This window comes from Meriones unguiculatus, chromosome 11 (assembly GCF_030254825.1).
Source record: "Meriones unguiculatus strain TT.TT164.6M chromosome 11, Bangor_MerUng_6.1, whole genome shotgun sequence".
Classification (NCBI taxonomy): Eukaryota; Metazoa; Chordata; class Mammalia; order Rodentia; family Muridae; genus Meriones; species Meriones unguiculatus.
Window position 1 is genome coordinate 2,259,570 of NC_083359.1, and position 27,903 is coordinate 2,287,472.

The 27,903-nt window shown below is 57.7% G+C and overlaps 2 protein-coding genes across 6 annotated transcripts; one reads left to right on the plus strand and one right to left on the minus strand.

Moving 5' to 3' along the window:
* The first annotated feature begins 14,782 nt into the window (after positions 1-14,782).
* Positions 14,783-21,642, plus strand: Tnk1 (tyrosine kinase non receptor 1). 4 transcript variants are annotated; one of them, XM_021648159.2, is made up of 13 exons: positions 14,783-14,905; positions 16,119-16,314; positions 16,449-16,519; positions 16,773-16,964; positions 17,053-17,208; positions 17,280-17,563; positions 17,813-18,086; positions 19,049-19,143; positions 19,431-19,592; positions 19,812-19,885; positions 20,427-20,731; positions 20,812-20,907; positions 20,989-21,642. In XM_021648159.2, exons 2-13 carry the CDS (start codon positions 16,152-16,154, stop codon positions 21,100-21,102), a joined length of 1,986 nt encoding a protein of 661 aa, XP_021503834.1. In that variant the 5' UTR covers positions 14,783-14,905; positions 16,119-16,151; the 3' UTR covers positions 21,103-21,642. The 4 variants fall into 4 exon arrangements, 3 of the variants coding, with proteins under 3 accessions (XP_021503834.1, XP_021503833.1, XP_021503835.1); XM_021648158.2 differs by lacking the exon at positions 14,783-14,905 and adding an exon at positions 15,219-15,520; XM_021648160.2 differs by lacking the exon at positions 14,783-14,905 and adding an exon at positions 15,237-15,361.
* A 68-nt stretch (positions 21,643-21,710) lies between these two features.
* Plscr3 (phospholipid scramblase 3) lies at positions 21,711-26,278 on the minus strand. Of its 2 annotated transcripts, none has more exons than XM_021648164.2 (8): positions 25,952-26,278; positions 25,581-25,736; positions 25,087-25,322; positions 24,959-25,001; positions 24,649-24,863; positions 24,363-24,524; positions 22,528-22,689; positions 21,711-22,331 (listed from the first exon to the last, which is right to left on the minus strand). In XM_021648164.2, exons 2-8 carry the CDS (start codon positions 25,585-25,587, stop codon positions 22,275-22,277), a joined length of 882 nt encoding a protein of 293 aa, XP_021503839.1. In that variant the 5' UTR covers positions 25,588-25,736; positions 25,952-26,278; the 3' UTR covers positions 21,711-22,274. The 2 variants fall into 2 exon arrangements, with proteins under 2 accessions (XP_021503839.1, XP_021503837.1); XM_021648162.2 differs by having other exon boundaries at positions 25,581-25,742.
* Positions 26,279-27,903: the final 1,625 nt, after the last annotated feature.

Below are 27,903 nucleotides of genomic sequence, written 5' to 3' on the forward strand. Positions count from 1 at the left end.
TGTCCTATCGTAACCAGCTCTAAATTTTGTTTTTAGATGTTATTTATTTGGCGTGTGTGTGTGTAGGCTTATGTGGACCACAGCACATGGGCAGAGGTCAGAGAACAGTTTGCAGAAGTCAGTCTCTCCTACCATGAGGGTCCTGGGGACTGGACTCAGCCTGTCAGGCTTGGTGGCAGCTCCTGAGCTGGGTTTGTCCTTGCTTTTGAGACAGGCTGTTGTCAGCGTAGGCCAGCCTCCAGCTTGCCCTGAGGCCAGGGGTGACCTGGAGCCCTGACTTCCTGCTTCCACCTCCCAAGGCTGGGTTATGGGTGTGCATATCGACAAGCGGCCTCTTTGGTTTACGCATGCTGGGCGGTCCTTTCGTTTTAAGCAGGAAACTGTGAGAGTCAGGGCTCTTGGGAGAGCACAAAGGTCGTAGGAAGCACATCCATTCATTTGACAACAGTGAACGCCCACCAGGTGCCAGGTGGCCTCACTGCCCAAGAAGCCTCGGACGCCCTGGGTGCACAGCTCTTCTGGATGGCAGCTGCCCAGTGCCCACCTATGCTCAGCCTCCCTCGCCAGCATCAACATTTTACAGCTGTACCGTCCTCCCGCCTGGTGTCCACAGACGGACCACCAGCCACCACCCCGGGACCTCTCTGCTGTCTGCTCCCTTCTCCTGCAGTGACTGCTGGCCCGTCGTGAACCTGTCACAGCCCATCAGTTCACTGCCCTGGCTGTGAACACTCCTCCTGAGCCCAGCTCGGCTCAGCATCCCTCGCCGCGTGTGAAGAACTTGGGCTTTGGAGTCGGGCTGCCTGACCGGACGGACCGTTGGTCTGCTATAGGGCCCCTCAGCGTCTAGACCCTTTCCTTACACTTTGTGTTTGACACAGTCTTCTTGTCTTATTGCGTAGCTGCAACTGGAGGCAGAGGCTGCCGGTCTTGGCAGTCGGAAACATTGTATACAAATCTGTTAGGACAGCAAAGTGCCTTTAGGGTAAGCAAAAGTAAGCGTTATTGTATTCCATGACCGTCTGCCGTCAGGACTGCAGCCGGCTCAGCCGTGGAGAGCTCCCACAGAGGAGGCAGGCTCTGTTCCCAGCACCCACAACTGTCCAAAACTCCAGTCCTGGGGGTCCAGTACCTTCTTCTGGTCTCCGTGGGCACAGGCACACATGTGGTGCACATACCTACATGATGGCAACACATTGATTCACCTAAAAGGAAAACAGAATCTTAAAAAAAATAAATTAACGATACCCTCAATTATTATATATACTATTACTGTCAAGAAAAACATACCTATCAATTAAGCTGTGGCATGCCCGCAACTGAAATTCTCTTCATTTCGAAGATGTTAAAATGTAAAAAATGAATTAAAGTTGAAAAAAATTATCTGCTTTGTTGTTTGTTTTTCAAGGCAGGGTTTCTCTTTATAACCCTGGTTGACCTGGAACTCACTCTGTAGACCAGGCTGGCCTGGAACTCAGAGCTCCGCCTGCCTCTGCCTCCCTGAGTGCTGTGATTAAAGGCCTGAGCCACCACCGCCTGGTAGATCATCTGCTTTTAAACCATAAGGAGGGAAGTACCTACAGGGCTTATTATGATAGCCCAAGTGTTATTCCAGCACTTGGGCTGTGGAAGCTGCAGAAACAGTTACCTGGAGCGCAGGAGACCCTGTTTTCACAGGGACCAGAGCGAGGTATGGAGAGCTGGCTCAGTGGCAAAGAGCGCTTGCTCTTACAGAGAAGCCGGGCTCTGTGCCGGCACCACGGCATCCGTGCCACAGTGTCAGGGGGTCCACACCTCTTCTGTGTGCCACAGTGTCAGGGGGTCCACACCTCTTCTGTGTGCCACAGTGTCAGGGGGTCCACACCTCTTCTGTGTGCCACAGTGTCAGGGGGTCCACACCTCTTCTGTGTGCCACAGTGTCAGGGGGTCCACACCTCTTCTGTGTGCCACAGTGTCAGGGGGTCCACACCTCAGAGGCAGGTGGAGCTCTGGGTTTGAGGCCAGCCTGGTCTTCGAAGCGAATTCCAGGACAGCCAGGGCTGCACAGACAAGCTTTATCTTGGAAAAACAAACGAGCACGGTGAAGCTTGGGTGTGGCTTACTGTCAGAGCTGCTTATCACAGCTGGGAGCTCTTTGTTCCATCCCTGACGCAATCAGCCAATGGAGGCTGTAGCCCCGTGGTAGAACAATGGCCTGCCGAGGCGCTGGGGGAGTTCAATGTCATCTTCAGGTACGCAGCAACATCAAGGCCAGCCTAGCACACATTTTTAAAAAGTTGTTGACGACATGCCCCTTGTCTCCCCTGCCTCCAGAATACAGACCTTGTTTACCTGGCTTCCAAGGCCAGCAGCCCTCACTTGTCTTATCTGCTACTCAGGCCAGAGCTCTCTAAACACAGACCTAACTGGAAAGTCCAGCGATAGGTCCGTGAGCATCTCAGAGGCCGCTCGGCCAGGCAGACCTCCCCTCACTGAGATCCCCAGAGCTGCGTGGGACCGCTCTCCCACTCCATGGCAAAGGGCACACGTCCTTGGCCTCACTATGTAGAAATGTCTTTACAAACGGCTGCCATCTCGCAGGCTGCCCACCCTGTACTAGCCCCACAGCCGTACTGAATCACTGGAGTTTCCCACCCGCCTTCTCTTTCTCCCTTTGCCTGGGCCTGCCCTCCATCTGGAGCGGCCTGCTGATTGGCTCACACTTTGCTGCCTCCGAGCTATGCTGGAGGCCCGCCTTCCCCAGGCAGCCTTGACACCTGTTCCATCAAGCCGGTGGGGCTCTTTTTCTGAGTAACGTCAGTAGTCGTGGCTGGAGCCAGCCAGGCAGGCACAGTGGACACCCTAGGACAGCCTGACTCCGTGGCCACTCTCTCTCTCAAAGATTCTATTTATTTTATGTTATGAGTGCTCTATCTGCATGTACACCTGCACGCCAGAAGAGGGCACCAGATCGCGTTACCGATAGTTGGGAGCCACCTCGTGGTTGCCGGGAACTGAACTCAGGACCTCTGGAAGGGCAGTGCTCTCTTTTTTTTTTTTTTAAAGATAATTTTTGTTGTTGTTGCTTGGATTTTTTTGGTTATTTTTTTAAGATTTATTTATTTATCATATATACAATGTCTGTGTACATATACAGAAGAGGACACCAGATCTCATTATAGATGGTTCTGAGCCACCATGTGGTTGCTGGGATTTGAACTCAGGACCTTTGGAAGAACAGACAGTGCTCTTAACCTCTGAGCTATCTCTCCAGCCCTTTTTTTTTTTGTTAAGGATCATGAATTTTCTTATTTTAAAGGATCATGTGGGCTAGAGAGATGGCTCCATGGTTAAGAGCACTGTTTGCTCTTCCTAAGGACCCGAGTTCAAACCCCAGCACCCACATGACAGCTCACAACTGTCTGTAACTCCAGGTCTGACACCAATGCACATAAAATTAAAAAATTTTTAAAAAAGATTTATTTATTACTTAAACAACATTCTGCCTTCATGTGTGCCTGTGCATTGAAAGGAGGCGCCATATGTCAGAATAGATGGCTGTGAGCCACCATGTGGTGCTGGAAATTGAACTCAGGACCTCTGGAAGAGCAGCCAGTGCTCTTAGCCGCTGAGCCAGCTCTCCAGCCCCTGTGTTCTCTTTCTTAACCTCCCTAGACCATGTGCTTTCTGTGGAGCTGGTACAGAAGGTCTGCGGTCTCCGTTTCCAGCGTGAGTGATGAACACACTCACGGAGGGTCCGTGAGCGGGGCGCACAGGAGGCTGTGTAGCTTTTCTCACGTGTGTGTGTGTGTGTGTGTGTCCATGAGCGGGGCGCACAGGAGGCTGTGTAGCTTTTCTCACGTGTGTGTGTGTGTGTGTGTGTGTGTCCGTGAGCGGGGCACACGGGAGGCTGTGTAGCTTTTCTCACGTGTGTGTGTGTTTGTGTGTGTGTCCGTGTCCGTGAGCGGGGCACACGGGAGGCTGTGTAGCTTTTCTCACGTGTGTGTGTGTGTGTGTGTGTGTGTGTCCGTGTCCGTGAGCGGGGCACACGGGAGGCTGTGTAGCTTTTCTCACGTGTGTGTGTGTGTGTGTGTGTGTGTGTGTCCGTGTCCGTGAGTGGGGCGCACGGGAGGCTGTGTAGCTTTTCTCACCTGTGTGTGTGTGTGTGTGTGTGTGTCCGTGAGCGGGGCACACAGGAGGCTGTGTAGCTTTTCTCACGTGTGTGTGTGTGTGTGTGTGTGTGTGTGTGTCCGTGAGCGGGGCACACGGGAGGCTGTGTAGCTTTTCTCACGTGTGTGTGTGTGTGTGTGTGTGTGTCCGTGTCCGTGAGTGGGGCGCACGGGAGGCTGTGTAGCTTTTCTCACCTGTGTGTGTGTCCGTGAGCGGGGCACACGGGAGGCTGTGTAGCTTTTCTCACCTGTGTGTGTGTGTGTGTGTGTCCGTGAGCGGGGCACACAGGAGGCTGTGTTGCTTTTCTCACGTGTGTGTGTGTGTGTGTGTGTCCGTGAGCGGGGCGCACAGGAGGCTGTGTTGCTTTTCTCACGTGTGTGTGAACATGCTCTTGTGGGTACACACACATGGAGGCCGAAGGTCAACTCTGGCGCCATGCTCTATGGCTCTCTACCTCACCTTGTGGTTGTGCTCTGTGTGGATGATGGGAGGGTGCCCAGGCGTGCCACAGGGAGCTGGTGGAGGCAGGGACCCCCACAGGTGGGTTCTCCCAGCTTGCCGAGGCGAGGTCCCTCTGCCATCCTGCGGACTCCAGGCTGGCCGACGCTGGAGATCCGGGTGGCCCCTCCGTCCCTGCGCTCCTTCTTGCTGCAGGAGTTCAGGGCGTGCAGAGGCATGCCCCCGCATCTGGTGTGGTCTGTGGGCTCCAGGGTCAAGCTGGGCTCACCTGAGTCCCCCTCGCCTGCATCTCAGACAGACCGGAGCTCACCTGTGGCCGCCAGCGACTTCCAGGTGCCCGTCTCCACAGCCTCAGCGCTGCACATACGGAGGGCTGCCTGGCTGCTCCGGTGCTGGGGAGCCAAACGCAAGGCCTTCTCACACCTCTCCCCACAAAGCCACCCCCGGCTCCAGGGCTGGCTTCTCTGAGCACAAGATCACTACTTGTCAGTTCTAAGCGAAGAAGGCTCCCTTTCTGGGCACAGCGGCACTCAGGGGACAGTGGCAGGCGGATCTCTGTGAGTTCCAGGCCAGCCTGGTCTACACAGCAAGCTCCAGGCCAGCCAGAGCTACGTAGTGATGTCCTGCTTTCCTGGAGATCGAGTTCCGCTCCTAACACCAAGTGTTTCACAGCCACCTGTAACTCAGGCTCTAGGAAATACAACATGCTCTTCCGGCATCTGGGGGCACCAGACATGTGTGTTGCAGAGACATATGTGCAGGCACTCAGACATAAAATAAAAGTAAATACGTTTTTGGAAAGACTTTTATGTGAGTATTCTATCTGCATGTACACCTGCACACCAGCAGAGGGCACCAGATCTCACCATAGATGGCTGTGAGCCACCATGTGGTTGCTGGGGATTGAACTCAGGACCTTTGGAAGAGCAGCCAGTGCCCTTAACCCCTGTGCCATCTCTCCAGTCCTGTGTTTTTTAACTAAATAAAAACAAAGCCGGGTGTGGTGCCCACTTTCAATCCCAGCATTCAGGAGGCAGAGACAGGCGGGCATCTGTGAGTCATACAGCAAGACCCTATACTAACATAAAAACAAAAAGTCTCTCAGGCTGGAGGGACGGCTCAGAGGTTAGGAAAACTGGCAGCTCTTCCAGAGGTCCTGAGTTCAGTTCCCACATGTGGCTCACAGAAACCCGTAACTCCAACTCCAGAGGGCCTCACCCCGTTCTGGCCTCTGCAGGCGCTGCATCCCTCTGGTGCACAGATACACACGCAGGCAAACACAGACGCATACAATGAAAGTAAAGGAAATACATTTAAAAAAGAAGAAGGATCCCAAGTTCTCTGGTAGGCTTTCCAAGGAGGCATGTCTGCCCAGCCCCTTCAGCTCAGGCTCTGTGACAGGCTGCGACAGGCTGTGACAGACAGTGTGATATGAACCACTCTGAGCCCAGGCCTAACAATGGCATCTCCTACTCCCTGGCTTAGTCCCCAAAGCCCACATGGAATTGTCCGATGGACAGAGAGGGCTTCCTTAACATGGCGGCTTTACTTTTCCCGGAAGTGAAGTGACAACAAAAAGGTGGAAGCCACACTGTGTTCAGGGCGCAATGGAAAGTCACAGCCCGGCTGGTGTGACGTGCACGTATACAGTTCCAGCACCTGGATTAGTGAGGCCGGAGGGTGGAAAGTCTGAGGTGCACAGCACTGAGTTCCAGGCCAGCATGATCTAGACGGCAAGACTCTTGTTTGTTTTTTTTGTCTTTCCAAGACACAGTTTTTCTGTGTAGACTCACTTTGTAGACCAGGCTGGCCTTGAACTCACAGCAATCCACCTGCCTCTGCCTCCTCAGTGCTGGGAATAAAGGTGTGTGCCACCGCCCCCTCCCTCCCTTTTTAAAAATATGTATTTGTTTATTTTATGTGTGAGTGCTCTGTCTTCATGCACAGCAGAAGAGGAAATCAGATCTCATTACAGACAGTTGTGAGCAGCAGTGTGGTTGCTGGGAATTGAACCTGGCTCCTATGGAAGAGCAGCCAGCGCTCTTAACCTCTGAGCCACCTCTCCAGCCCAAGACTCGTCTTAGAAATACAAAATACAAAATACAAAAAGAACCACACAGCGCTTTGTCTGGAATATTCCATTGGCTACGGAAATGAACTCTGTTAACTTCGGGAAGGGATTATTCAACAGGTTGACTGGGGGGGCGACTCCACACAGAGCCCTCACTGTGCAGTGACATCATCAGCCGCTCCCAGCTGCTCTGAAAGGGACGAAGCCCAGATAGGCTGGCCGGAAGTGGTTGGCTCGTGTTCACAGCCTTGTAAGTGGTAGATCTGGGATTCAAACTCAGTCCTCAGGGACCTGGAGGAGATGGATCAGCCGTTAAGAACACCCACTGCCTTGCAGAGGACTCAGGCTCAGTGCCCAGCACCTACACGGTGGCTCAGTCCAGTTCCAGGAGACCCGAAGCCGCTTCTAACCTCCACAGGCTCCTTCACACATGCAGTCCACACACACACATCAGGCCTGTGCACACACTTGCATACACACAATCACAAGGTTAAAGAAAAAAGCCAGCTGGGCTTGGTGGCACTCGTCTTTAATCCCAGCACTGAAGAGGCCGTGGCAGGCAGATCTCTGTGAGTTCCAGGCCAGCCTGGTCTACAGAGTGAGTCCAGGACAGCCAGGGCTACACAGAGAAACCCTGTCTCGAAAACAAACAAAGAACAACAAAAGCCCAGGCAGCCAGACTTTGGTGCTGAGGCCTAGGCTGTGGTATGGGGTGGGTTTATTCCTGCCGCAAGCCTGAGGGAAGACAGTGGCTGTGAACGGGTGTGCACACAGTAGGAGCCGTCACTCTGGAAAGGAGGGAGGCAAATGTGAAGCGGAAAGAGAGGAAACTTGGGACCCTGGGAGGTCGAGCGGCAGGAAGGACGGCCCAAGGTGAGCCAGCAGTGTGCAGCCACAAAGCACCGCCCTGGGCACGGGCAGTGACCAGAACCTAAGAGGACACATAGCCTGAGGGTTAGATGCTCCCATCTGAGCCGCGTAGGGAAGGATCTGGCTTGAGCTCCTCGGCTTTGTCCGTAGGATGCTGTCCCCACGTTATTCCATATATTATAACTATGTATATCATAACAGAGGTTTCTGAGACCCGTATCACACGGGAGCCAGGACCTACCTCTCATCACGATGCCCAGGCAAGACCAAGTGTTTGTTATCAGAGGAGGCGAGTTCCCGGCAGGGTGGTGATGCAAGGTGGAAGGGAACAGAGGTCTCGGGATGCAAAGGAAGCCTTACGTTGAATTAGGGAGGGGCTTTTGGCTTGAGGTACCAGGCTGGGAAACTATCCCAAGCAGAGGGGATGACCTCAGAGGCATGAGGGAGCATGCTGAGGTACCCTTCCCTGGTGTGATACTGCCACAGGCCAGCACAGAGCAGAAAACAAGCCAACAGCCCTGATGGGAGGAGCAAGAGTCTTGGGATGGACCCCACGCAAGCTGCGTTCCTCCTGCTGCCCCGCCGGCCCCAACCAAGCAGGGGGCAGGGGAGTAGCCCGTGCCCCTTCCGTCCCGCTTCCTGGATCTACGCAGGAGAAACTGGTGCTGCTGGTGTGTGCAGGGAAGGTGGGGCTGGGGAAGGGGTGGTGCTAGTCCGGGCCTCCTGTATCCTAGGTGTTAATGGGAAGCAAACGTGAAGCTGCACACTGCCACACCTCACACTCCTTTGCAGACAAAGTGAGGACGGGAGAAGTAAATATTCTAAGTCCAAAAGGAAGGGATAAATATGGATGGGGCTCTGGGGTGTGGGGTAGGCCCACCAAAAGGCTAACTCCCTGATTTTTTCCTCAAGCTAAAGATGGAAGGGGGGGTGCGCCTCTGCCTGTCTCCTGCGGAGACAAGATGGAGTGTAGAAGGCCCAGGCCCGGAGTCCAGCCCTGGCCCTGACTCTCAGCCTCCTCTCCCAGGCCCGGAGTCCAGCCCTGGCCCTGACTCTCAGCCTCCTCTCCCAGGCCCGGAGTCCAGCCCTGGCCCTGACTCTCAGCCTCCTCTCCCAGGCCTGGAGTCCAGCCCTGGCCCTGACTCTCAGCCTCCTCTCCATCTGTCATGTTGGGATATAATAAGAAATTTATATTTGGTCTTTGTCCCAGTTCCTGCCACAGAGATCCTAAAGCCTTCGGAATTTCCCCCAGTCAGTGGTGCCGGGAACATCTGTTGCTGTCTGGATTAAGCCCCTTCCAGTGGTACCTGAGCTTATGTTAATGAGGAGGCTCAGGAGGACCGGGTCTGCTGCCAGATGGTTGGGTCTTGCTGACCCGAGCGGCTGAGATGAGAATGGTGGTCAGCTACGGCACTGAAGGGCACCTATGACACACATCTGTGTGATGTCATATCCTGGAGCCTCCGTGTGAACTCAGCACAGTCTGCTCAGGGGCATCGGGCTGGGTGAACACATGAAGGTACTGAGCAGCTGTCAGGTCCAGCGAGCACACGGGGACGCCTGCCCCGTCCCTGCCTTCCCTGATGTCATTCCGACCGGCTGCTCATCAGCATCCTTAGCAGTGCTGTTTATCTACTCATCGATTCATGCAGCCTGGCCTGAGCTGAAAGCTGCCCCCGCCTCCACCTACCAAGCATGTGCAGGAGAACCATCTACATGCTGGACTTCTGGTTTGGAATGAGATCTTACTGAGTATATGAGCAAGAGTAAAAGAACACATGGCGGGGCTGGAGGGACGGCTCAGAGGTTAAGAGCACTGGCTCTTCTTCCAGAGGTCCTGAGTTCAATTCCCAGCACCCACAGGTGCCTCACAGCCGTCTATAATGAGATCTGGTGTCTTCTTCTGGTGAGCAGGTGTTCATGCATCTAAATATTGTATAGATAATAAATAAAATATTAAAAAAAAAACACATGGCAAGTAGCAGATACTTGGGAGCTACCGAGGGACAGCAAAGCATCGACGCTGGAGCTTAGAGCACCAGCAGGGAGGACTGGAGTAGCTTGACTGAGGAGCAATAAACCCGGGCTTCCCGGCGTCCAGCAGAGATCAGCCTGGGAAAGCTGACTCCGCTAGCTGGAGTCACCGTGAGCTTCCTGCGTCCACCTTTCCTTCCCGCTGCAAGCGGTTTTACAACAGGACACAAACAACAGGAGTCTCTGCAGGAAGCGGTCCACCTTCCAGCTGTTCTCCAGGACAGGATGTTTTATTAATGTCAATTTATTATTATTATTTTATTGAGACAGGGTTTCCCTGAGTAGTCTTGGCTGTCCTAGAACTCACTCCGTAGACCAGGCTGGCCTCGAACTCCCGAGGCCTCTGCCTCCCGAGTGCTGGGATTAGAGGTGTGAGCCACCACCACCTGGCTAGCACACCGCCAATTTACCAATATAGTTCACATTACACCAACTGAGCGCCGGGGTCGCAGGTGTGCTGTGCACCGCTTTCTTTTACTTCTCTTGCCATGACTGACTTTATGTGTCTCTATGTGTCCATTATGTGTTAATTCCCAGAGGAACTCCACCGTGAACAGGTCTTGGAGGCCTGAGCATCAGAGGAGACTCAGGGGTCACAGAATTTTTCCTCAAGAAGCTCATGAAAGCACTATGTTTCTGACCAAGAACTTGGACATTATTTTTCTATTACATTTATTTACTTATATAGTTAATTAATGTGTGTGTGAGAGAGTGTGTGCTCTTGTGGAGGTCAGAAGACACCTGAAAGAACGCCTTCTCTCCTTCCGTTACGGAGAGCCTCGGGGTCAAGCTAAGGTCATCATGCTCGGCAGGAAAGTACCTCTACCCTCCAGCCATTTTGCCACTCCAGCTTGGACACTACTTGTTCTGTCTCTCTGGCCTTTTCAGGTCCAGCTGGTCCTTCGGGGCTCAGCTCACACTCCTTGCACAATGCCTCGTGGCTTCCTCTGTCCGGCAAAGCACTCACTCAGGGCTGTGGCAGGAGTTTGATGGTGGATAGTTGACTGGTGTACGTGAGGCCCTAGGCTCAATCTCCAGGACTGGTGGACATTCACATTTATTCACCTTTCCGTATCATCACCTGTCTGTTTATTTAATGCAGGTCGGGGCCTGACTTCTGACAGACAGTCTTGCTATTGCATACGAATTCACTTCAACGTCTGTGGAGGATCAAGGATGCTGCAGCACTCTGGAACTCCTGAGCGGTGATTCAGGGTGGCTGTAATCTCTGGTTCCTGGCAGAAACAACAGAAAATTCTCACTGGAGAAAAACATCCCCAGGTTTGGCCCTTTGGTTCCTATAGATGAAGATCAATAGCACATCCCACGACCGTGAGTCATTACACACAAGGAAACAATTCATCATAAGCGAGAGTCAGCAGGAACGAGAGTGTGTGTCTGTGAGGAGGGATAATTAGAGCCTAAACATCAAAGGCGGCCAGGAATGTTGGCTCTCCTGTAACCCCGATACCTAGGAGGCACAGGGAGGTCTGAGGCCAGCCTGGTCTGCATGGTGATACCTGGTGTCAGAACTATATAAATTGTGCACATTTATGTGTGTGTTATGTGTTTGTCATGTATGGCTATGGAGTGCCTGTGTAAACCTGAGTGTGTGTGCTTGTGGGCGCACACAGGTAGGGCAGAGGGGAGCATTAGGTACAAAACAGAGCAGAATGAGCACATATTCATAACAAAGCACTTATGTATAGAATATAAAAATCACACACAAATCTGTGATAAGAACAAAAGTAGGCCGTTAGAAAGTGTGAGCTGGGCGGTGGTAAAGCACTCCTGTGATCCCAGCACTCAGGAGGCAGAGGCAGGTGGATCTCTGTGAGTTCAAGGCCAGCCTGGTCTACAGAGTGAGTCCAGGTCAGCTAGGGCTACACAGAGAAACCCTGTCAAAAGAGGAAAGAAAGAAGAGAGAGAGAAAGAAAGAAAGAGACAGAGAAAGAAGAGACAGAGAAAGAAAGAAAGAAAGAAAGAAAGAAAGAAAGAGAGAAAGAAAGAAAGAGAGAAAGAAAGAAAGAAAGAAAGAAAGAAAGAAAGAAAGAAAGAAAGAAAGAAAGCAGGCCTGAGGGAACAGGACGGACACTTCACTTAGGAAAAATGTAAGGCTCACAAAAAAGCATACAAAATTGGAGGACATATTTTGGACTCAGTATTAAGCTTTTCCCTTCAATCTTTCTAGCAGTCTTTCTGCTGTTGTGTGTGTACTCCGGGCTAGCTGGCCCAAGAAGCTTCTGGGCAATTCTCCTGTCTCGGCTTCCTATCTCACCAGCAAAGTATTGGGATTACAGCTGCAGATCAGTGCATATTTTTTAGAGATAGGTTTTCCCTATGTAGCCATGGCTGGCTTGAAAACTCACAGAGATTCATACCAGGCTAAATAAATCGGGGTTTTTTAATGTGGGTTCCAGGGATCAAACTCAGGTCATCGGGAATGCTCAGCAGCTCCTTTACCTGCTGAGCCATCCCCCAGGGGCTCACGGTGACATCTTTATTTAACTATTTTCGCGTTGCTTTCTTTTTGTTTTTTCAAGACAGGGTTTCTCTGTGTAGCCTTGGCTGTGCTGGAATCGCTTTGTAGGCTCACAGAGATCTGCCTGCCTCTGCCTCTGCCTCCCTGAGGTTTGCTTCTTTCTTGTGTTGTTTTGGACAAGATTACAGCCACACGCCACCACTTCCGGCTTCTACGGTGCTGGGATCAAACCCAGAACCTGGTAAACACTAGGCAGGTACTCTACCAACTGAGCTACAGCCTAGCTTCCTCTGTTTTTGGAGGGGGGGGCTGGAAGAATATTTATTTTAAATTGTATTTATTTTTATGTGTAGGTGTTTTATCTATACACTTATGTACGCACACAGGTGTGCTGTGCTCTCAGAGGCAGAAAAAAGTGGGACTGGAGCTACAGACAGCTGTGAGTGTTGAGAATGACCCTGGGTCCTCTCAAAGCACACCCGGGGCCCTAATCAACTGTTGAGTCGTCTCTCCAGCCCAGTATAACCAGTGTTTAAATTATGTGCTGTGTATACATGAGTGTGTGCACCTGTGCCTGCAGTACCCAAGGAAGGCCAGCAGAGGGCATCTGACTCCCAGGTGCTGAGGTGGGTGCTGGGAACTGAACTGGGCCCTTCCTGAGAGCAGGGCATGCTCTGAAGTACAAGGTCTCTCTGCCACCTCAACATGCATTCTGAAACGCAGATTTTAATTTTAAATTTTATGTGTAAAGGTGTTTTGCCTAAGTGTCTGTCTGTGCATCAGTTGGTGCCTGGTGCCTCTGGAGGTTTGTAATGATTAAAGTGTGTGTTAGAGAGGAGCTGGAGAGATGGCTCAGGGGTTAAGAGCACTGGCTGCTCCTGCAGGGGACCTGGGTTCCAGTCTCAGTACCCACACAGCAGCTCACAACCCATCTGTAGCTTCACAGCGAGAATGTGGTGGTCCCTAGACAGACAGATGGGAGGAAAACATCCTTATACAAAGTTTAAAGAAGAATTAATAGCTGTTTTTGATGTGTGTGTGTGTGTGTGTGTATTAGTGCCCTCAAACCGAGCAAGTACGCAGTCTTGAGCTGCAGGCCTACCTGTTTCCCATTTCTCTCAGACAGGGTCTCACTATGTTGCCCAGGCTGGCCTTGAACTGCCCCGAAATTGGGATTCTGGCCCAACCTCCGGAGTCCCTGGGATTCCAAGATGGATGGTTGCCTGCGGTCAGAGGTATCAGAGTTTCGCCGAGCTGCACCTTCAGATGTGGTCCCGGGTGCTGCAGCACGTTGGGCCCCGGAAAAGAGCTGCATCCCATGCGCTTCGCTCCTTTCCTGGGGCAGACTGGAGCTCCCCTACCTCAACGGCGGAACGCTGAGATCACAGGGCTGTGTCGCCCAGCCACATGGCCACACCGATGAGGAAGAGCTGACGGGGTGGGCGACAGGACAACACAGGCCTGTGGTTACAGCACTTGGTGGGCGAGAATTCCCCAAATCTGGTAAAAACCGTGAGTTCACAGAGAGAACTATAACACAATGCACAGAATACACAGGGAAGAATCATGGTCCAAGTGCTACAAAGAAACCCACATGGCACCGGTATTTTTAATTTTTATTTGGTTCCAGCGGTGTTTGTAAAGCAGGGATAAAGACAGGCCGTCTACAGCAATCACCGGACGGGCTCCACACCCAGCCGGCCCTGCCCCTACCCTGTGCCTACCCTCCCCTAGGGCCTGAAGCGGCCAAGATGAGTGCGACCGGCCCATTTCCTCCCTGCAGAGCCCGGGGTACGCGCGTGACAGGCGCAGAGGGGACAGTGTCGAACTGGAGGGCAAGGGAGGCGGTCAGGGATCCGCAGAGCTGGTCCTCGCACGGCCGGAACGCCCGCGTGCTGCGGCGCACAGAGCGCGTTTACACTGCAGGGGGAGGCTTGCCGGCGGCCGGCGTCCACTCGCCCGGGGCGGGAGGCGGGTCGGAGGTCAAGCCTCCTCTCTGGGACTCCGGGAGGAGAGGGAGAGCGCGTGACCCTCCGTGGAGCCGGCCGTGGACAGTCCCCCTGCCATCCGCGGACTAGCAGAGGCGGGCGGACCCCGCGGGTTCGCGCGTGGGCCGCACGGCCTCAGCACAGCGGCTCGGAGGCCTTGCTGCCCTTTCGGGGACCTGTATTCCGTCCCGGAACCCACTCGGGCCGCTCCAGGGTCAGGGATCCCACGCTCCCCTCGGGCCTCTGTGGGCGCCGGCACGCCCGCGGTGCGCACGCACTCCTGCAGGCTCCGGGACGCAGGCTGCGGAGGGCGAGAGCGGTCCCTCGAGGCGGAGCGCTGCTCAGCCTTCTCGGCTGCCAGCGCCAGAGCTGTAATTCTGCCCCGGCGCCATCCCAAAGCGCCTGTGCCTTCGCTCCCCCCTGACACTTACAAGCCGCCTGCTGGAGCCTCACTGGTGCCCGTGTCCGCTTAACCCGCGCTCCCGCTCCTGGGCAGCGCGACCGCAGGCACCTGCTGTCCCCAGGAGAACCGTCCAGGGCGGGAGGAGGAGGGGGAGGGGAGGAGGAGGAAGAGGGAGGAGGAGAAGAAGGAGGGGGAGGAGGAGGGATGATGAGGAAGAGGAGGTGGAGGGGGAGGGAAGAGAGGAGGAGGAGGAGGGGGGAGGAGAGCTAGGGGCAGAGCGAGGCCCGCGGGCTGCGGGCGGAAGGAGGCCGGCGGGGCCCGGCTCACCTGTCCGTCAGGGGGAGGAGCGCGGCCCTGGGGCGCTGCCAGGCCCGCCCTCGGGGCCGCCCCTCGCGGGATTTAAGGCGGCCACCGGGGCGGCCCGCCGCTGCCTCTTCCGCCTCCGCCAGGTGAGAGTCCGCCGCTCGAGGGGGCGCCCGCGGCTGGGCCCTGGCGGGGCGCCCTCCGCCCGGCTCCCCCGGCCGCCGCCTCCCGCCGCTCGCGCCCTGCCTGGTGGCGCGCGGGGTCGCCCTGGGCCGGAGCTCTGCCCTCGGTCCCCGGCTACCGCGCCCACCCCGGGTGCGGGGCACAGCGGGAGCGGGGCCGGCGTGGGCAGGGCGCCCCTCGGCCGGGAGGCGTGGACCCCGAGGCCTCGAGCCGTGTTTAACGGCTGGTGGCGGCCTGGAGGCCAGCCCGGGCCCAGTGACGCACCCTGCGCTCACCCCTGCGGAGCGAGCGCAGCGGGTGCGGATGGACCCCGCGCCCGGCGGCCCAGGCGGCCCCGAGAGCAGCGTCCGAGCTTGGCTTAGCCCCTCGCCTAGCGGCCGGCCCAGACACCTGTTTAATTTCTAAAGGCGCCGCCTTGGGTGTGTGAGGAGCCATGACGCAGGGCATCGCCCGGGTGGGGGGCAGCAGTGGTCAGGTCGCGCTTGTGTTTACGTGAGTCTTGGCGTCTCAGATGTGTGTGGCGCTGCCGCGTCGAGGTTCCTTTAATCCGCGGAGGTGTCTCAGGCACCTGTGTGAGGGTGAGTGGCAGTGTGCCCGCATGTTGTGGCAGGGTATGGGACTGTCTTGGACTTGCGACGGCACGAATCTGATTGTCTCAGGCGTGTTTTGTGGCATGTCTGTAGCTCTCGGGGGTGTGGGGGAGGCAGCCCACCGCGCATGTGTCTTTCTGTGTGTCTGAGGTGTGGTGTGCTAGTGTATCTGGGCGTCTCCGCTTTGAGCATGGTAGGCACGGCCTAAGTGGGCGCAGCGTTTGGGGGCAGGGAGCCACTAAAGCTCTCCGCCTCAGCGCTGCGACCCCCATGGCAAACTATCTCCAAAAAGGAAGCTAGGAAGGTGGAGCGCCATGGCCCTAGAGCTAGGACGCGGCTGGGCTTGGTGGCCTGGGCAGGCCACACTCTGTCTCAGAGGTTTCTCAGTGTTGGCCGTGGAGCAGGCTAGCAGGTGTGTGTGTGTGCTCGCGTGTGTGTGGGTGTGTGTGTGCGCGCGCGCGCGCGTGCGTGGCTGGCCACGCTCCTGGCTATCCCTGCTCTGTCTCCCTGGTGGACCTGGATGTTTGTGGTGTTCGGAGGGCTGCAGTTCAGACCCTGTCTCTTGCGTCCTCCACTCCTGCCTTAGGCTGTGCATTTAAAGGGGCTGCTGTCTGCAGACATGCTCCCTGAAGCCAGTTCCCTGTGGCTGCTTCGGCTGCTCCGGGATATGCAGCTGGCGCAGTTCTACCGGCCCATCCTGGAGGAACTCAATGTCACTCGGCCGGAACACTTCGACTTTGTGAGGCCGGAGGACCTGGACAGCATTGGCATGGGCCGGCCTGGTGAGGACCCCTGTCCTGTGCCCCCCCACCTCCCCAACGTGGGTCCTGCCCCCTTCTTGCCTGTTCTCTGCACCCCACACCATGCACCCCACACCATCCCCCTCCGCCTGTCCGCTAACCCTGGCCTCCCCCAGCCCAGCGCAGACTTGCCGAAGCCCTGAAGCGGCACCGTTCGGGGATCAAGGCCAAGAACTGGGTCTACAAGGTGTGTGGTAGAACCTGAGGGCTGGTTAGGGGCCTGAGGGCTGGTTGAGGGGCCTGAGGGCTGGTTGAGGGGCCTGAGGGCTGGTTGAGGGGCCTGAGGGCTTGTTGAGGGGCCTGAGGGCTGGTTGAGGGGCCTGAGGGCTTGTTGAGGGGCCTGAGGGTTGGTTGAGGGGCCTGAGGGCTGGTTGAGGGGCCTGAGGGATGATGGGCGGGTTGACCTGGGCTCCACTCACCTGCACTCCCCCCCTTTTCAGATCCTCGGGGGTCTCGCTCCTGAACAGAAGGAGAGCCCTCCATGCCCAGACAGTTCCCCATGCCTCCACGAGCCAGAGGGGGGGCTCAAGTGTCTGATTCCGGAGGGTGCTGTGTGCAGAGGGGAGCTGCTGGGCTCGGGCTGCTTCGGGGTCGTGCATCGAGGGCTGTGGACGCTGCCCAGTGGGCAAAGTGTGAGTGTGGGAGGTTCCGAGGCAGCGCGCCCTCCGCCCCGGCCGCGGCCCTGTCCCTCTGGGTGCTTACTGGTGCTTCCCCCTCCAGATCCCAGTGGCTGTCAAGTCTCTCCGCGTGGGCCCCGAGGGGCCGGTGGGCACGGAGCTGGGGGACTTCCTGAGGGAGGTGTCTGTCATGATGAAGCTGGATCACCCACACGTGCTGCGGCTGCACGGCCTGGTGCTGGGCCAGCCCCTGCAGATGGTGAGTGGCCGCGCACCGCGTCCCGCAGCCCCCCACGTGGAGGGGCCGAGGCTGACGGCGCGTTCCTGCAGGTGATGGAGCTGGCGCCGCTGGGCTCCCTGCACGCGCGCCTGACTGCCCCCGCACCGACGCCCCCGCTGCCCGTGTCCCTGCTGTGCCTGTTCCTGCGCCAGTTGGCAGGAGCCATGGCGTACTTGGGGTCCCGAGGGCTGGTGCACCGGGACCTCGCCACCCGCAACCTGCTGCTGGCCTCACCTCGCACCATCAAAGTGGCGGACTTCGGGCTGGTGCGGCCGCTGGGCGGTGCCCGGGGTCGCTACGTCATGGGTGGGCCGCGTCCCATCCCCTATGCCTGGTGAGGGCGGTACTCTGATGGTCTGACCAGCTTGGAACCAGGGCGGGGGTAGGGTGTTTTGGGAAGAGGAAGTGGTTGTTGGTCTTCTAGAGGAGGCAGGACGGGGTAGCCTTAGGTCAGGCGTCTCAGAAAGGACTTCTGGGGCTAATGGGGCCTAATGGGGCGGGGGTGAGGGCGGCACCAAGGGAGGGGTTGCGGAGGAAGATGGGTGGGCACCCACCCAGCCACCTTCAATTTCGCCCTCCTCAGGTGCGCCCCAGAGAGCCTGCGTCAGGGAGCCTTCTCCTCCGCCTCTGACGTGTGGATGTTTGGCGTGACGCTGTGGGAAATGTTTTCTGGAGGCGAGGAACCCTGGGCGGGTGTCCCACCATATCTCATCCTCCATCGGCTGGAGAAGGACCGAGCCAGGCTGCCAAGGCCTCCTCTCTGTTCCAGGGCCCTCTACTCCCTCGCCTTGCGCTGCTGGGCCCCTCACCCTGCAGACCGGCCTAGCTTTTCCAGCCTGGAAGGGCTGCTTCAGGAGGTGGGGAGCCCAGACACGCAGAGCCTCTCTTCCCTTTACTGTCTGGCCCAGAGTTCTGTGCGTAAGACAAACATCTCTTGGTGCCTGGGCTTGAATCCGGGACGCTCTGAGCTAAACAGACGCAGTCCCTCCCTATCTGCAGGAAGCTCCGGGCCCCGAGGAGGCAGCTAGGGGCTACAAAGATGCAGCCGGAAGACGTGGTGTCTGCTTCTGGGCCACAGGGAGAGGCACAGAAAAGAGAGTGATAGGTTTTCACGGGAGCTCGACAAGCCAAAAAAAAAAGAGAAATTGTGCATGGGAGGGCAAGCAGAAGCAACGAGGCTGCAGTGTGATCAGAGCTTCATCAGGTAGTTTAGAACTCACAGCCCGCGTGGTGCCCTCAGCTGCACATTTTGTCCTTAGCAGCTCCAGGAGGGGAGCATTCTTAATCTCTAACAGATGGGGCAGTTCAGGCTCGGACACGCTGAGGGCAGCCACATCCGGTGACTTCAGAGCTTAGGGCAGAGCTGTGCCCTAAGTCAGTCTACGTACCGTTAAAGCTCTTCACCCCGAGGCCACGGGGGAGCCTGGAAGGATGAGGGTCAGAGTTGTTACGTCAGTCCAGCGGGGTCAGAGTACCTGGTGTGACAGGGAGAGAGGCTGGGAGGCAGGAGCAACAGAGAGAGCTCCAGATCAGAGCTGAGGCAGCGGGCCCCGGGGAGGAGCCGAGATGCCCCTGATGTGTGTGGGAGGCAGCCCCGTGAACGGGATGGTTCTCCCTTGGTCCCGTGTCCAGCACGGCATGGAGTCCAGGCCAGCAACCTCCCCACTTTGTGCTGCGATGGGGAGACAGGATGGGCTCACAGAGGCCTACATGGTGTGAATTTATTTGATGGATACAGAGGAAGGGCCTTCCTCTTGTTTCTCTTCTCATCCTATGACTTAGGCCAAAAGCCCAGACACCCTTTCTTCTGTCTCCGCAGGCGAGGGTTTCTGAGGGACGTTGTGTGAGGGAGGTCACAGAGCCAGGGGCTCTGCGGATGGAGCCCGGTGACCCCATCACTATCATTGATGGCAGGTGAAGGCCTTATGTCCCCTAGGAGCTGTCCCACCCTCTTGACGCCGGGTCCGTCTCTTCATTTTCCTCTTTGAATGTTGGTCTTGTGGGTCTTTTCCTTTTCCCACTGTGCCCTATGCAGTCCTGCCCTCCCTGCTGGAGCCCTGCCTGCTCCACAGTGCCCTTTTGTGTGGGAGAGAGAAAGGCTTCCTTCCTCCAGGCAGATGTAGTCACAGGATACACGGCCTGACGGGATTCGGACTGAGACCAGCTGCGCTTTCCCCTTTTCCTCCATCCTCTTCCCACAGCCCGGACGCTGCAACCTGGAGGGGCCAGAACGGTCGCACGTTCAAAGCGGGCAGCTTTCCGGCTTCAGCAGTGGCACTGGCAGACTCGGGCTCAGCGCTCACCCACCCAGCCCACAGAGGTTCCCCCGCCCGCAGAGAGAGGTGCCGAGGAAGCCCAGATGGGTGAGGCGCTGGAAGGGTGGGGGACAGGGTTGCGTTGGAGGGACTGGCCAAGCACAGTGATGTCTCTGGAAGACTTGGGGGCCAGGAGTGAAAAGGGACTTGCCCCAGCTGGCGCCTTCCCTGGGGGAGGGGGTCTCAGCGTGTGAGACCCATTTCTTTTTGGAAGGAGGCCATGATGTGGGTGAGTGGGCGGGGAAGAACTGGATCGCTCTCTCACAGGGACAGGGAGAAGTCAAAGTTTCAGGAGCTGCCCCCGGCACAGAGAAGGAAGGAGCCTCTGCAGAGGATGAGGGGTGAGTGGCAGAGCCCAGGGGCCCAGGAGCAACCCTGCAGCTCCCCTTCCCGACCCTGACCCATACCCTTGACGTATAACTTCCTTCCTCCAAATTCCGTCTTGGGACAGACTGCCTATGTATTTGTTTTGTTCCTTGGGAGAGCGTTTCTCTGTGCAGCCCTGGCTGTTCTGGAACTCACTCTGTAGACCAGGCTGGCCTTGAACTCAGAGATCTGGCTGTCTCTGCCTCCTGAGTGATGGGATTAGAAGTGTGCACTAGCACCTCCTGGCATACTTTAAGACCTTAAGATTGGAGGTATCCCTGATTTCCCCACTGGACAGCATCTCCCGGCTCTGGCTCTCAGGGACTGTTCTTTGGGCTCCTAACTGCCTCGGTATAATTTGCATCCCTGTCCTGCTGTCCCATCTAACATACAGACACCCGAGAACGGGGCCAGCTAGCTTACCTGAATATTCCTACAAAATGACCCAGCCCAGTGCAGACAGACCCAGAGCAGGAAGGAGGGCCTCCTCTCAAGCCATTTCTTTCTCAACTCAAGGCATTTCCAAGAGTTTGGAGTCAGTTCTCTCTCTGGGGCCCCGACCCACAGGAGGCGGTTCAAGCCCTCCCGAACTTCGGCATACGAGAGCCTCCCAGGGGCCTCCACGCCCACCAGACCTGCCCCCTCGCCCACTTTTCGTCTCCAGCTCTTCTCAGCCCACCCAGCCCCACAAAGTACCGCCTCCCTGGCCCAGAGAACCCTCACACAACCACCGCACTGGAGTTCCCAGGGCCAGCAAAGCCACTGTCCCCTCTGGAGGCCCCTGGTCAGCAGACCCTGAGTGGCAGGGGAAGATTAAGGAGGTGAGCTCTCACTTAAATGACTTGCTGTTTGAGGGGCCTGTGGGTTGGGACGAGAGCTGAGCGAGGATTTATCCCCACAGGTAGAGCTGAGCGTCCACGGGGTCACCTACCAGGAGTGCCAGGTGGCGCTCAGAGCCGCTGGGGGGGATGTGGCCTCTGCCGTCCGGAGCCTCAAGGTAAACCTAGGCCCTCAGCAAGCTCCCCCGGCCTCCTGCTCTGCCCTCTAGTGGTCAGCTGCCCTCCCTCCACCCACACAGGTGGAGCAGCTCTTCCACCTCAGCGACCTGTCCAGAGCGGACTGTCTGCGCATCCTGCAGCGTCACCAGTGGGACCTGTCAGCAGCCAGCCGCTACGTCCTGGCCCGGCCCTGAGCTCTGCATCCTGGGGAGCGATGCCAGCGTGGAGCACCCGGTCCACGTCGGCCAGGCCTCAGCGTCCACACAGAACTGTGAGGTCTTGTCAGAGGCAGACTTGCACACCTAGGGAGACTGTACCTGCTGTGAGGAGGTGCAGGGAGTGTGTCGGGCTTCTGGGCCAGGCACCACTTCCTGCGAGCCCTGCTCCTTGGCCTCTGAGGCCTTAAGGACCTTTGACTGGACCGAGAAGGATGGAGTCTGCTCAGCCTCATGCATTCCCAATAGGACTTGAGCGGGAGAAGCTGTGGAGGGCCCCCACTCACCACAGACGGCAGCCAAGGAGCCGCACTGGACCGCAGGCAGCCCTCAGACCCGACGTCAGCTACCTCACTGGGCTCTGCGGGACGCCCTCCTAGATACCGACCCAGGGGCCACGGCCCCGATGGCTGTGGTTTGGTCCAGAGTCAGCGTGGATGCTGAAAACTGACTTTCTGACTCAAGGACCCCCTGCCCCTTAATCCAAGTAAAACAGATGATTGTCTTATTGGGACTGTAGCCCAGCGATAGCCCCCCCTTTGTCTTACCCCATCCCCAACCTCTCCCATCCCATACACCTTCCGAAGTTTAGAAAGTCTCCGAGTTTATATGAGTAACATACAAAGACACAGTCTCCTTCCTCCAGCGGGGGAAGGAAGGGGTTGACGGTTGAAGAAGGCACAGGGGAGCTGTAGAGAGCACCGGAAGGGCCCAGCATCTGCGGCTATTAGTGAGGAAGCAGGGTGCCCTCAGGGCGCCACACACTGAAGCGAAGGGAATCGGCTGGCTAACGTGTCTGCCATCTTTGGTGCTGCTTGCCTTTTATCCACAAGCCCTGGGTTCCAAAGGCCTCTTCCTGGGCAGAGGCCTCGGAGGAAGGCCAGGAGTGGGTAGAAAGTTTAGAAGCTAGTATTCCTGTGTGCATAGAGACTGCTGGGCCATGGCCAACAGGGCGGGAGGGTTTTCATACATGCTCTTCTGCAGGGCCGGGGGGAGGGGCGGGCCACAGCGGCTCCCGACAACTCAGCCACCCCACCAACGTTCGCTGTAGTGTATACCAAGGAAAGGGCTGCTTCAGGAGGGACAGGCGGCCAGGGCCGACGACCATCTTGCGTTCTGGCCGAGGTGATGGTCTCGTCCTGGGGTGGCTTCTAACTGGTGATGGCAGAGGGCCCAGCGCCTCCTCGCTTCTCGAAGAACATGTAGTCCTAAGGAACGGTCAGCGTCAGTGGCAGGTCTGGCCGGGGGTGGGGGCGGGTGGCCCGGCTGGGCTCAGCTCTGGGCTGACCCCTGCAGCCCACCATCCACGTCCCTAGCTGTCTAGCGAAGGGGCCCGGGACTGAACCAAGTTTCAGATAACAGGAAAGGAGAGGCAGGGAGGGGAGGGCAGGGCAGCCGACTCACAATGAGGAACGTGGCTCCCAGCAGCACGGCCTTCACCCTCACGTCGAGGTCTATCGGGAACTGGAGGCCGAAGTCGTCGGCGTCCGTGAGGGCCTCCCGGAGCAGCCCCCCCCACTCCTTGCTGATGCGGCCCACACTTCGGGATTCGTCCTTCGTCTTCACCTGTCGGGAGGGAAGGAGGACCCCCCTGGGGAAGAGGCCGCCAGCCTCCCTGGCCTCCCGCCTCCCCTACAATTGCATGTGTGAGCTGTGTAGACAGTTCTCTGTGAACCTGCCCAGGAGAGCTGGGTTCGCCTTTGACAGCAGGGAAATGAGATACTCTAGGTTACAGGTGCAAAGTGAAGATCAGGATTTAGATTCGCATCTGTTGCATTCCAAAGGTGTGACGCAACTGCGGGTCAGTGGTAAGTGGCCAGCCTAGCACAGGACCCCTGGCACCCGTGGTTGGGGGTGCCCTACACAGAGGAGCCTAGCTGAGAGGGCAAAGGCAGGTGTCAAAAATGCTCCCAAAACTGATTTTTTGGAGAGTCCTTCCCAGCCCTGCATAGGAGCCCCAGCTAGGGGCCCCAACCCTAGCAGACAGGTGCCAACAGGTGGCTCTCTGAGGCCAGCAGCAGCAAGGCCCGTGGAAGCGCTAACTCGGTGACCTGGCCCAGTGACGAGAACTGAAGTCATTTCCTTCTGCCTCCGGTGCATCCTCCTCCCTCTGCATCCTGCAGCTTCAGGAAACTTCTCACAGCCGGTCCCAGGCTCGGCGAGGCCGGCCGCGGCCCACTCGCGGTCCAGAGAGCGAGGCTCAAGACCGTGCCAAGGGCCACCGATTCCCTGAGACCTGCACCAGGGAGGGGATTCCCACGGAGAGCACTTCTCTCCTCTCCGACAGCGTCTTGGCACAGAAACTCCCTCTGACTAGCCAGGTGATTCACTTTTACAGGCAACCCTGGGTGAGGCCCTCTACGGCAAGAAACCTGTCCTCTCCCCCTCATCTGGACCGGGTCTTGGCCCCCAAGGAACTCAGAGCCCACGGGGGGCGAAGTGCTCCCCAAACCTCATTCCGAAATTCTCACCACTTGGGTTCTTCTGGCTGGGGGGATGGGTAGGAGGAGGCCTCAGGCAGGACGTCACCTGGACTCAGGTTGGATGAGTCATTTGGACTTCTAAGTTAGCAGGACAAGCCCAGGGTTAAATTAAGGGAGGGTCCATGCTTACAGACAGGCTCAGCAGCTACCCGGGTTCAGCCCTGGCTGGCCTAAGCAGTGAGGACGGCTAAGAGACAACAGTCCTCCACCTGACATCAGGCTGGCCCCTCCTCCAGGCTACATGGCTGTAGGGAACAGAGCCATGGCCCGAAGATGGTGACTTCTTTCCTCTTTCTGTCTTTTTCTTTTTTGGGTTGTTTCTGACAGGGTCCCTCTATATAGTCCTGGCTGTCCTGGAACTCACTCTGTAGACCAGGCTGGCCTCGAACTCAGGAACCCACCTGCCTCTGCCTCTCCAGTGCTGGGATTACAGGGGTGCTTTTGCAGGGTCACAAGGGTCACAGAACCATCTCATTTCTGATGGAAGAAACCAAAAGTGCACTAGGGTCACAACAGATTTGGAGTGATCAGTAGGGGTGAGGCCTCAGGCCTGCCATTAGCACTTTGTTTTCCTAGTTAGGTTGACGTCTTAGCTGAGTGATTGTGTGTGTGCGCACGTGTATGTGCGTGTGTGTGTGCGTGTGTGTGTGTTAGAACTCAGGTTGTCCGACTTGGAGGCAGGCACCTTTACGTCAAAGACACCTCATCAGCCCCTCTCGATCGGTGAAGGGCCTAGAACGACCCCCGTTACAATACCTCGAAGTTGGTGTCTGTGCCGCAGCCGCACGTCCAGCAAGGCCCCACCACCCGAAGGACCGTCTGGCGGTCGGCGTCAAGGATGGAGAACTTGGGAAGGAAGGGGTGCCAGGTCTGCAGCACGTGGCCGACGGTGGTGCCGGGCGGAGCCTGGACCTCCATCTGGGGAGGGCGATGAGGTGCTGTCAGGCCGGGGCGCCGGGCCGCAGCTCGCCACCAGCTCAGACCCTCACAGGCCTCCGCGCCTGCCCAGACCCCGCTCGGGGCCGCTCCCCGCCGTGCCCACCTCCTGCAGGCCACAGGAACAGCAGCCGCAGCGGAGCGGGCGGAGGAGGCGGAGCACCTCGCGGTCCCCGGGGTCGGCCAGGCGGACGCGCAGCGGCCGGCGGGCGCCGCAGCACAGACGGGCGCAGCAGTTACTCTCCTCAGCGGCCTGCGCCAGCTGCTGGCCGGTCCCCGAGCGCAGCTCATACCTGTTACAGGTCTCCCAGCCTAGGAAAGCTGTGAAGCGCGACAGGCTGAGGCCCAGGGCCTCTCCTGCCCCGAAGCTCACCACCGCTCGCTGCCCAGGAAGCCCCGCTCGCTCCTCTACTCACTTTCCACGCGTTCGGCCTTCTGATGGATCAGGATCTGATCAGTCTGTAGGGTTGGGAGCAGCGGGGACTTAGCCGTCGGCCCGAACGGAACAGCGGCTCTCCTCGCAGCCGCCCTCCCTCCCACTCACCTGCACTAGGAATTCGAGGCCAGAAGGCACCCCTGGCAGAGGCAAGAAGGGAGCAGGAGACCCCGGGCCCCCGGGGCCTGGCGAGGGGAAGAGAGCGAAGCCTGGCGCGGGGGCGGGCACCTGGGCAGGCACTGGGGCCTGCGCTGGTCCAGGATGCAGTGCGGGCTCCGGATACCCAGCTGTCACCGGGTAGGGGGGCGGGGGCGCAGGGGCATAGCCTTTGGGGGGCAAGTAGCCTGTAGGGGAGCAGGGGAACATTAGAAAGTCACCTGTGGCCTCATCCTCTTGTCCCTCAGCCCGAGGACCAGGAGCGCCCGCGGGAAACGTAGGAAGAGGCAGAGAACGATGGGGCGGGGGCCAGGGCGGCGGCGCCCCGGGAGGAAGGGAGGGCCCACGCAGCCAGTCTGAGCACATTCCTGGAGAATGTGTTCGACACCCGGCACCCAAGTTTGCGAGCGGGGGGTAACGGAGACCCCCAGCTAGCGCCCACGTACCTGCCATGGGAAGGGGAGGGGAGTCTCGGGCTGTGGGCGTCCCGGAGGCTTAGTTCTGGAGTGGGGACAGCCAGACAGACACAGACACAAAGACGGACAGGCAGAGACGGAGAGGCAGCTGTGCCCAGCGCGTGCCCAGGGTCTCTTGGGCGGCGCCTAGGACTCGGGGGAGAAACCGAAAGTGTCAGCGGGCGGGGCGGGGTACCTGGGACCCTGAATTTCCTTTGGGGCCCCAGGACCGCCCCCTCCCTTTGTTCTCCCATTTTCCCCGGAGACGGCTGTTGGCAGACGTCAGGGCAGAAGGACCTGCGGTCACACAGACGACCTGACCCCGAGGAAGGTCTCCCTGACCCCTCCACGGTCCGGCTCACCTGAAACCCCCAGATTTAGCCGGGGCGGGGGGAGCACGCACTCCGGGGCTCGCAGGCGCCGGCGTGGGCGGGCCCAGGCCTGGCCCCGCCCCCGGGCCGCCAGAGCCCCGCCCCCGGGGGCATCTGCGCAGAAAGCCGGCGCTTCTGCTCCCGGTGCGCCTCGCTCGCCCTGGTCCCGCCCCTTCCGCTCGGACCGCAGAGGCGTGGAGACCCGGGCCGTCCGCGGGGACTGCGGCCGTGTCCCCGGCGCCGCGCGGGGCCCGCCGCTCCCACTCCTGCCCGGCGTCCAGGGGTGGTTCGGCGTCCTCCCCGGCGCAGCGCTGACCCCGCTCGGTTCAGGCGCGCCCATCACACGCGTGACAGGCCGCCAGAAGGTATCAGCGATGACTGTGCGTGACGTGGGGCTCGGGGAGAGACGCTTACAACGGGACAGGCCCCCGTTCTCCTGCGTGGCGGCGGCACGCCCGTGTAGTGCCAGCACGCAGGAAGGGAGAGGCAGGAGGACAGCCACAGGTTTGAGGCCAGTCTGTTCTCCTAGGGAGTTCCAGACCTAATCAGGGCTACGGCCGCGAGACTGTCTCTGAAGACCCCCTCCCCCACAGGAGAAAGCGCAGCTTCAGGCAGGTGTGGGGGCTCTTGTCCGTAATTGCAGCACTTCGGAGACCACGAGTTCCAGGTCAGCTTGGGAGCGAGACGCTGTTAATAAAACAACGCCGGGCGGTGGTGGCCTCTGAGTTCGAGGCCAGCCTGGTCTAGGAAGGCAGCTCCAGGACAGCCAGGGCTACACAGAGAAACCCTGCCTCAAAAAATATAAAAAAAAAACCAAACCAAGCCAAAGCAAAACGAACAAACAGCCCAACACGTCTGCCTGGGTCTCACTTGTTACAGATTAATGCCGGGGATGCGATGCAGACAGGGAACTATTTTTTGTTGTACAGCTGAGGACCGCTGCATTAGAATCCAGGAGGCTGGAGGCAGGCAGAGGCAAGGAGGAGACTCTTGCCGAACTCTGGACATAGTGTGATGGGTTGGGGGCGGGGCAGTAGCGGTGGTGTGCTGTGCGTTGAGGAAACATGACTTCACTGTGGCTCAGAGGTGTAAGGAGACACATTTGGAAGTTGACTCAGCCCTGGCCTCCACAGCACAGACCCGCTCTGCTCTGCCCAGCCACTACTGCCTGCCCATCCAGGCCCTGGTTTCCTGTGTCCCGTTCTCCCTATTGACTGCTGTTCCTTTTCTTTTGGGGACCCAGCATGTGAGCTGAGTGTTAACAGAGTTCTAAACGAGCCCTTTCAGTGTGAGACATGTTTGCACTGCCTCCACACCACACGCATGCAGTGGTCAGGTGTCAGGTCCCCTAGAACTGGACTTTCAGAGAGTTGTGAGCTGCCGTGTGTGTTCTGGGAATCAAACCCAGGCCCTCCGGATGAGCAGCCAGGGCTTTGACCCGCTGGGCCATCTTGAGCTCCCCGAATAGGGATTTCTTGGTTTTAGAAGGTGATGGAGGAGAAGTCATGTCACAGCTCAGCCAATGTAACTTAAAACTACATAAGCAGAGCAACTTGGTCATTTCTTTTATTTGAAACAGGGTCTTGCAATGTTGCCCTGGATGTCCTGAAATTCACTGCGTAGCTCAGGTTAGCCTCCCATTCACAGAGATACATACCTGTCTCTCCTCCAGTGCTGGGGTTGAAGGCCCCTCACCACTGTGCCCAGCGGTGTTGTTCATTCCACTAACCCTGTCTACAAAACAACAAAACAAAAAGAAATCTGCCCCTGGCACAACGTTTAGGAACTGTTTCAACTCTGGTCTTATTAATAGGGTCCTACAGCTCACCCTCCCTGTGTGCACGTGTGTGTGGTGTGGGGAAGCCCATTTGAGAGTTAGGTGGCCCGACACTCAGCTGTGTCCCAGCCCTTGGTTTATCATATGCTTGCCCTACACAGAAGGC

Excerpts from the sequence above, each read along its gene's own strand:
- Tnk1 (XM_021648159.2), top strand. The coding sequence starts at position 16,152 with ATGCTCCCTGAAGCCAGTTCCCTGTGGCTGCTTCGGCTGCTCCGGGAT. Across the intron at positions 17,209-17,279 it reads TGGGCCAGCCCCTGCAGATG|GTGATGGAGCTGGCGCCGCT; the intron begins GTGAGTGGCCGC and ends GCGTTCCTGCAG. Across the intron at positions 19,144-19,430 it reads ATCACTATCATTGATGGCAG|CCCGGACGCTGCAACCTGGA; the intron begins GTGAAGGCCTTA and ends CTCTTCCCACAG.
- Plscr3 (XM_021648164.2), bottom strand. Across the intron at positions 24,864-24,958 it reads GAAGGCCGAACGCGTGGAAA|CTTTCCTAGGCTGGGAGACC; the intron begins GTGAGTAGAGGA and ends CGCGCTTCACAG. Across the intron at positions 22,690-24,362 it reads GCACAGACACCAACTTCGAG|GTGAAGACGAAGGACGAATC; the intron begins GTATTGTAACGG and ends CCCTCCCGACAG.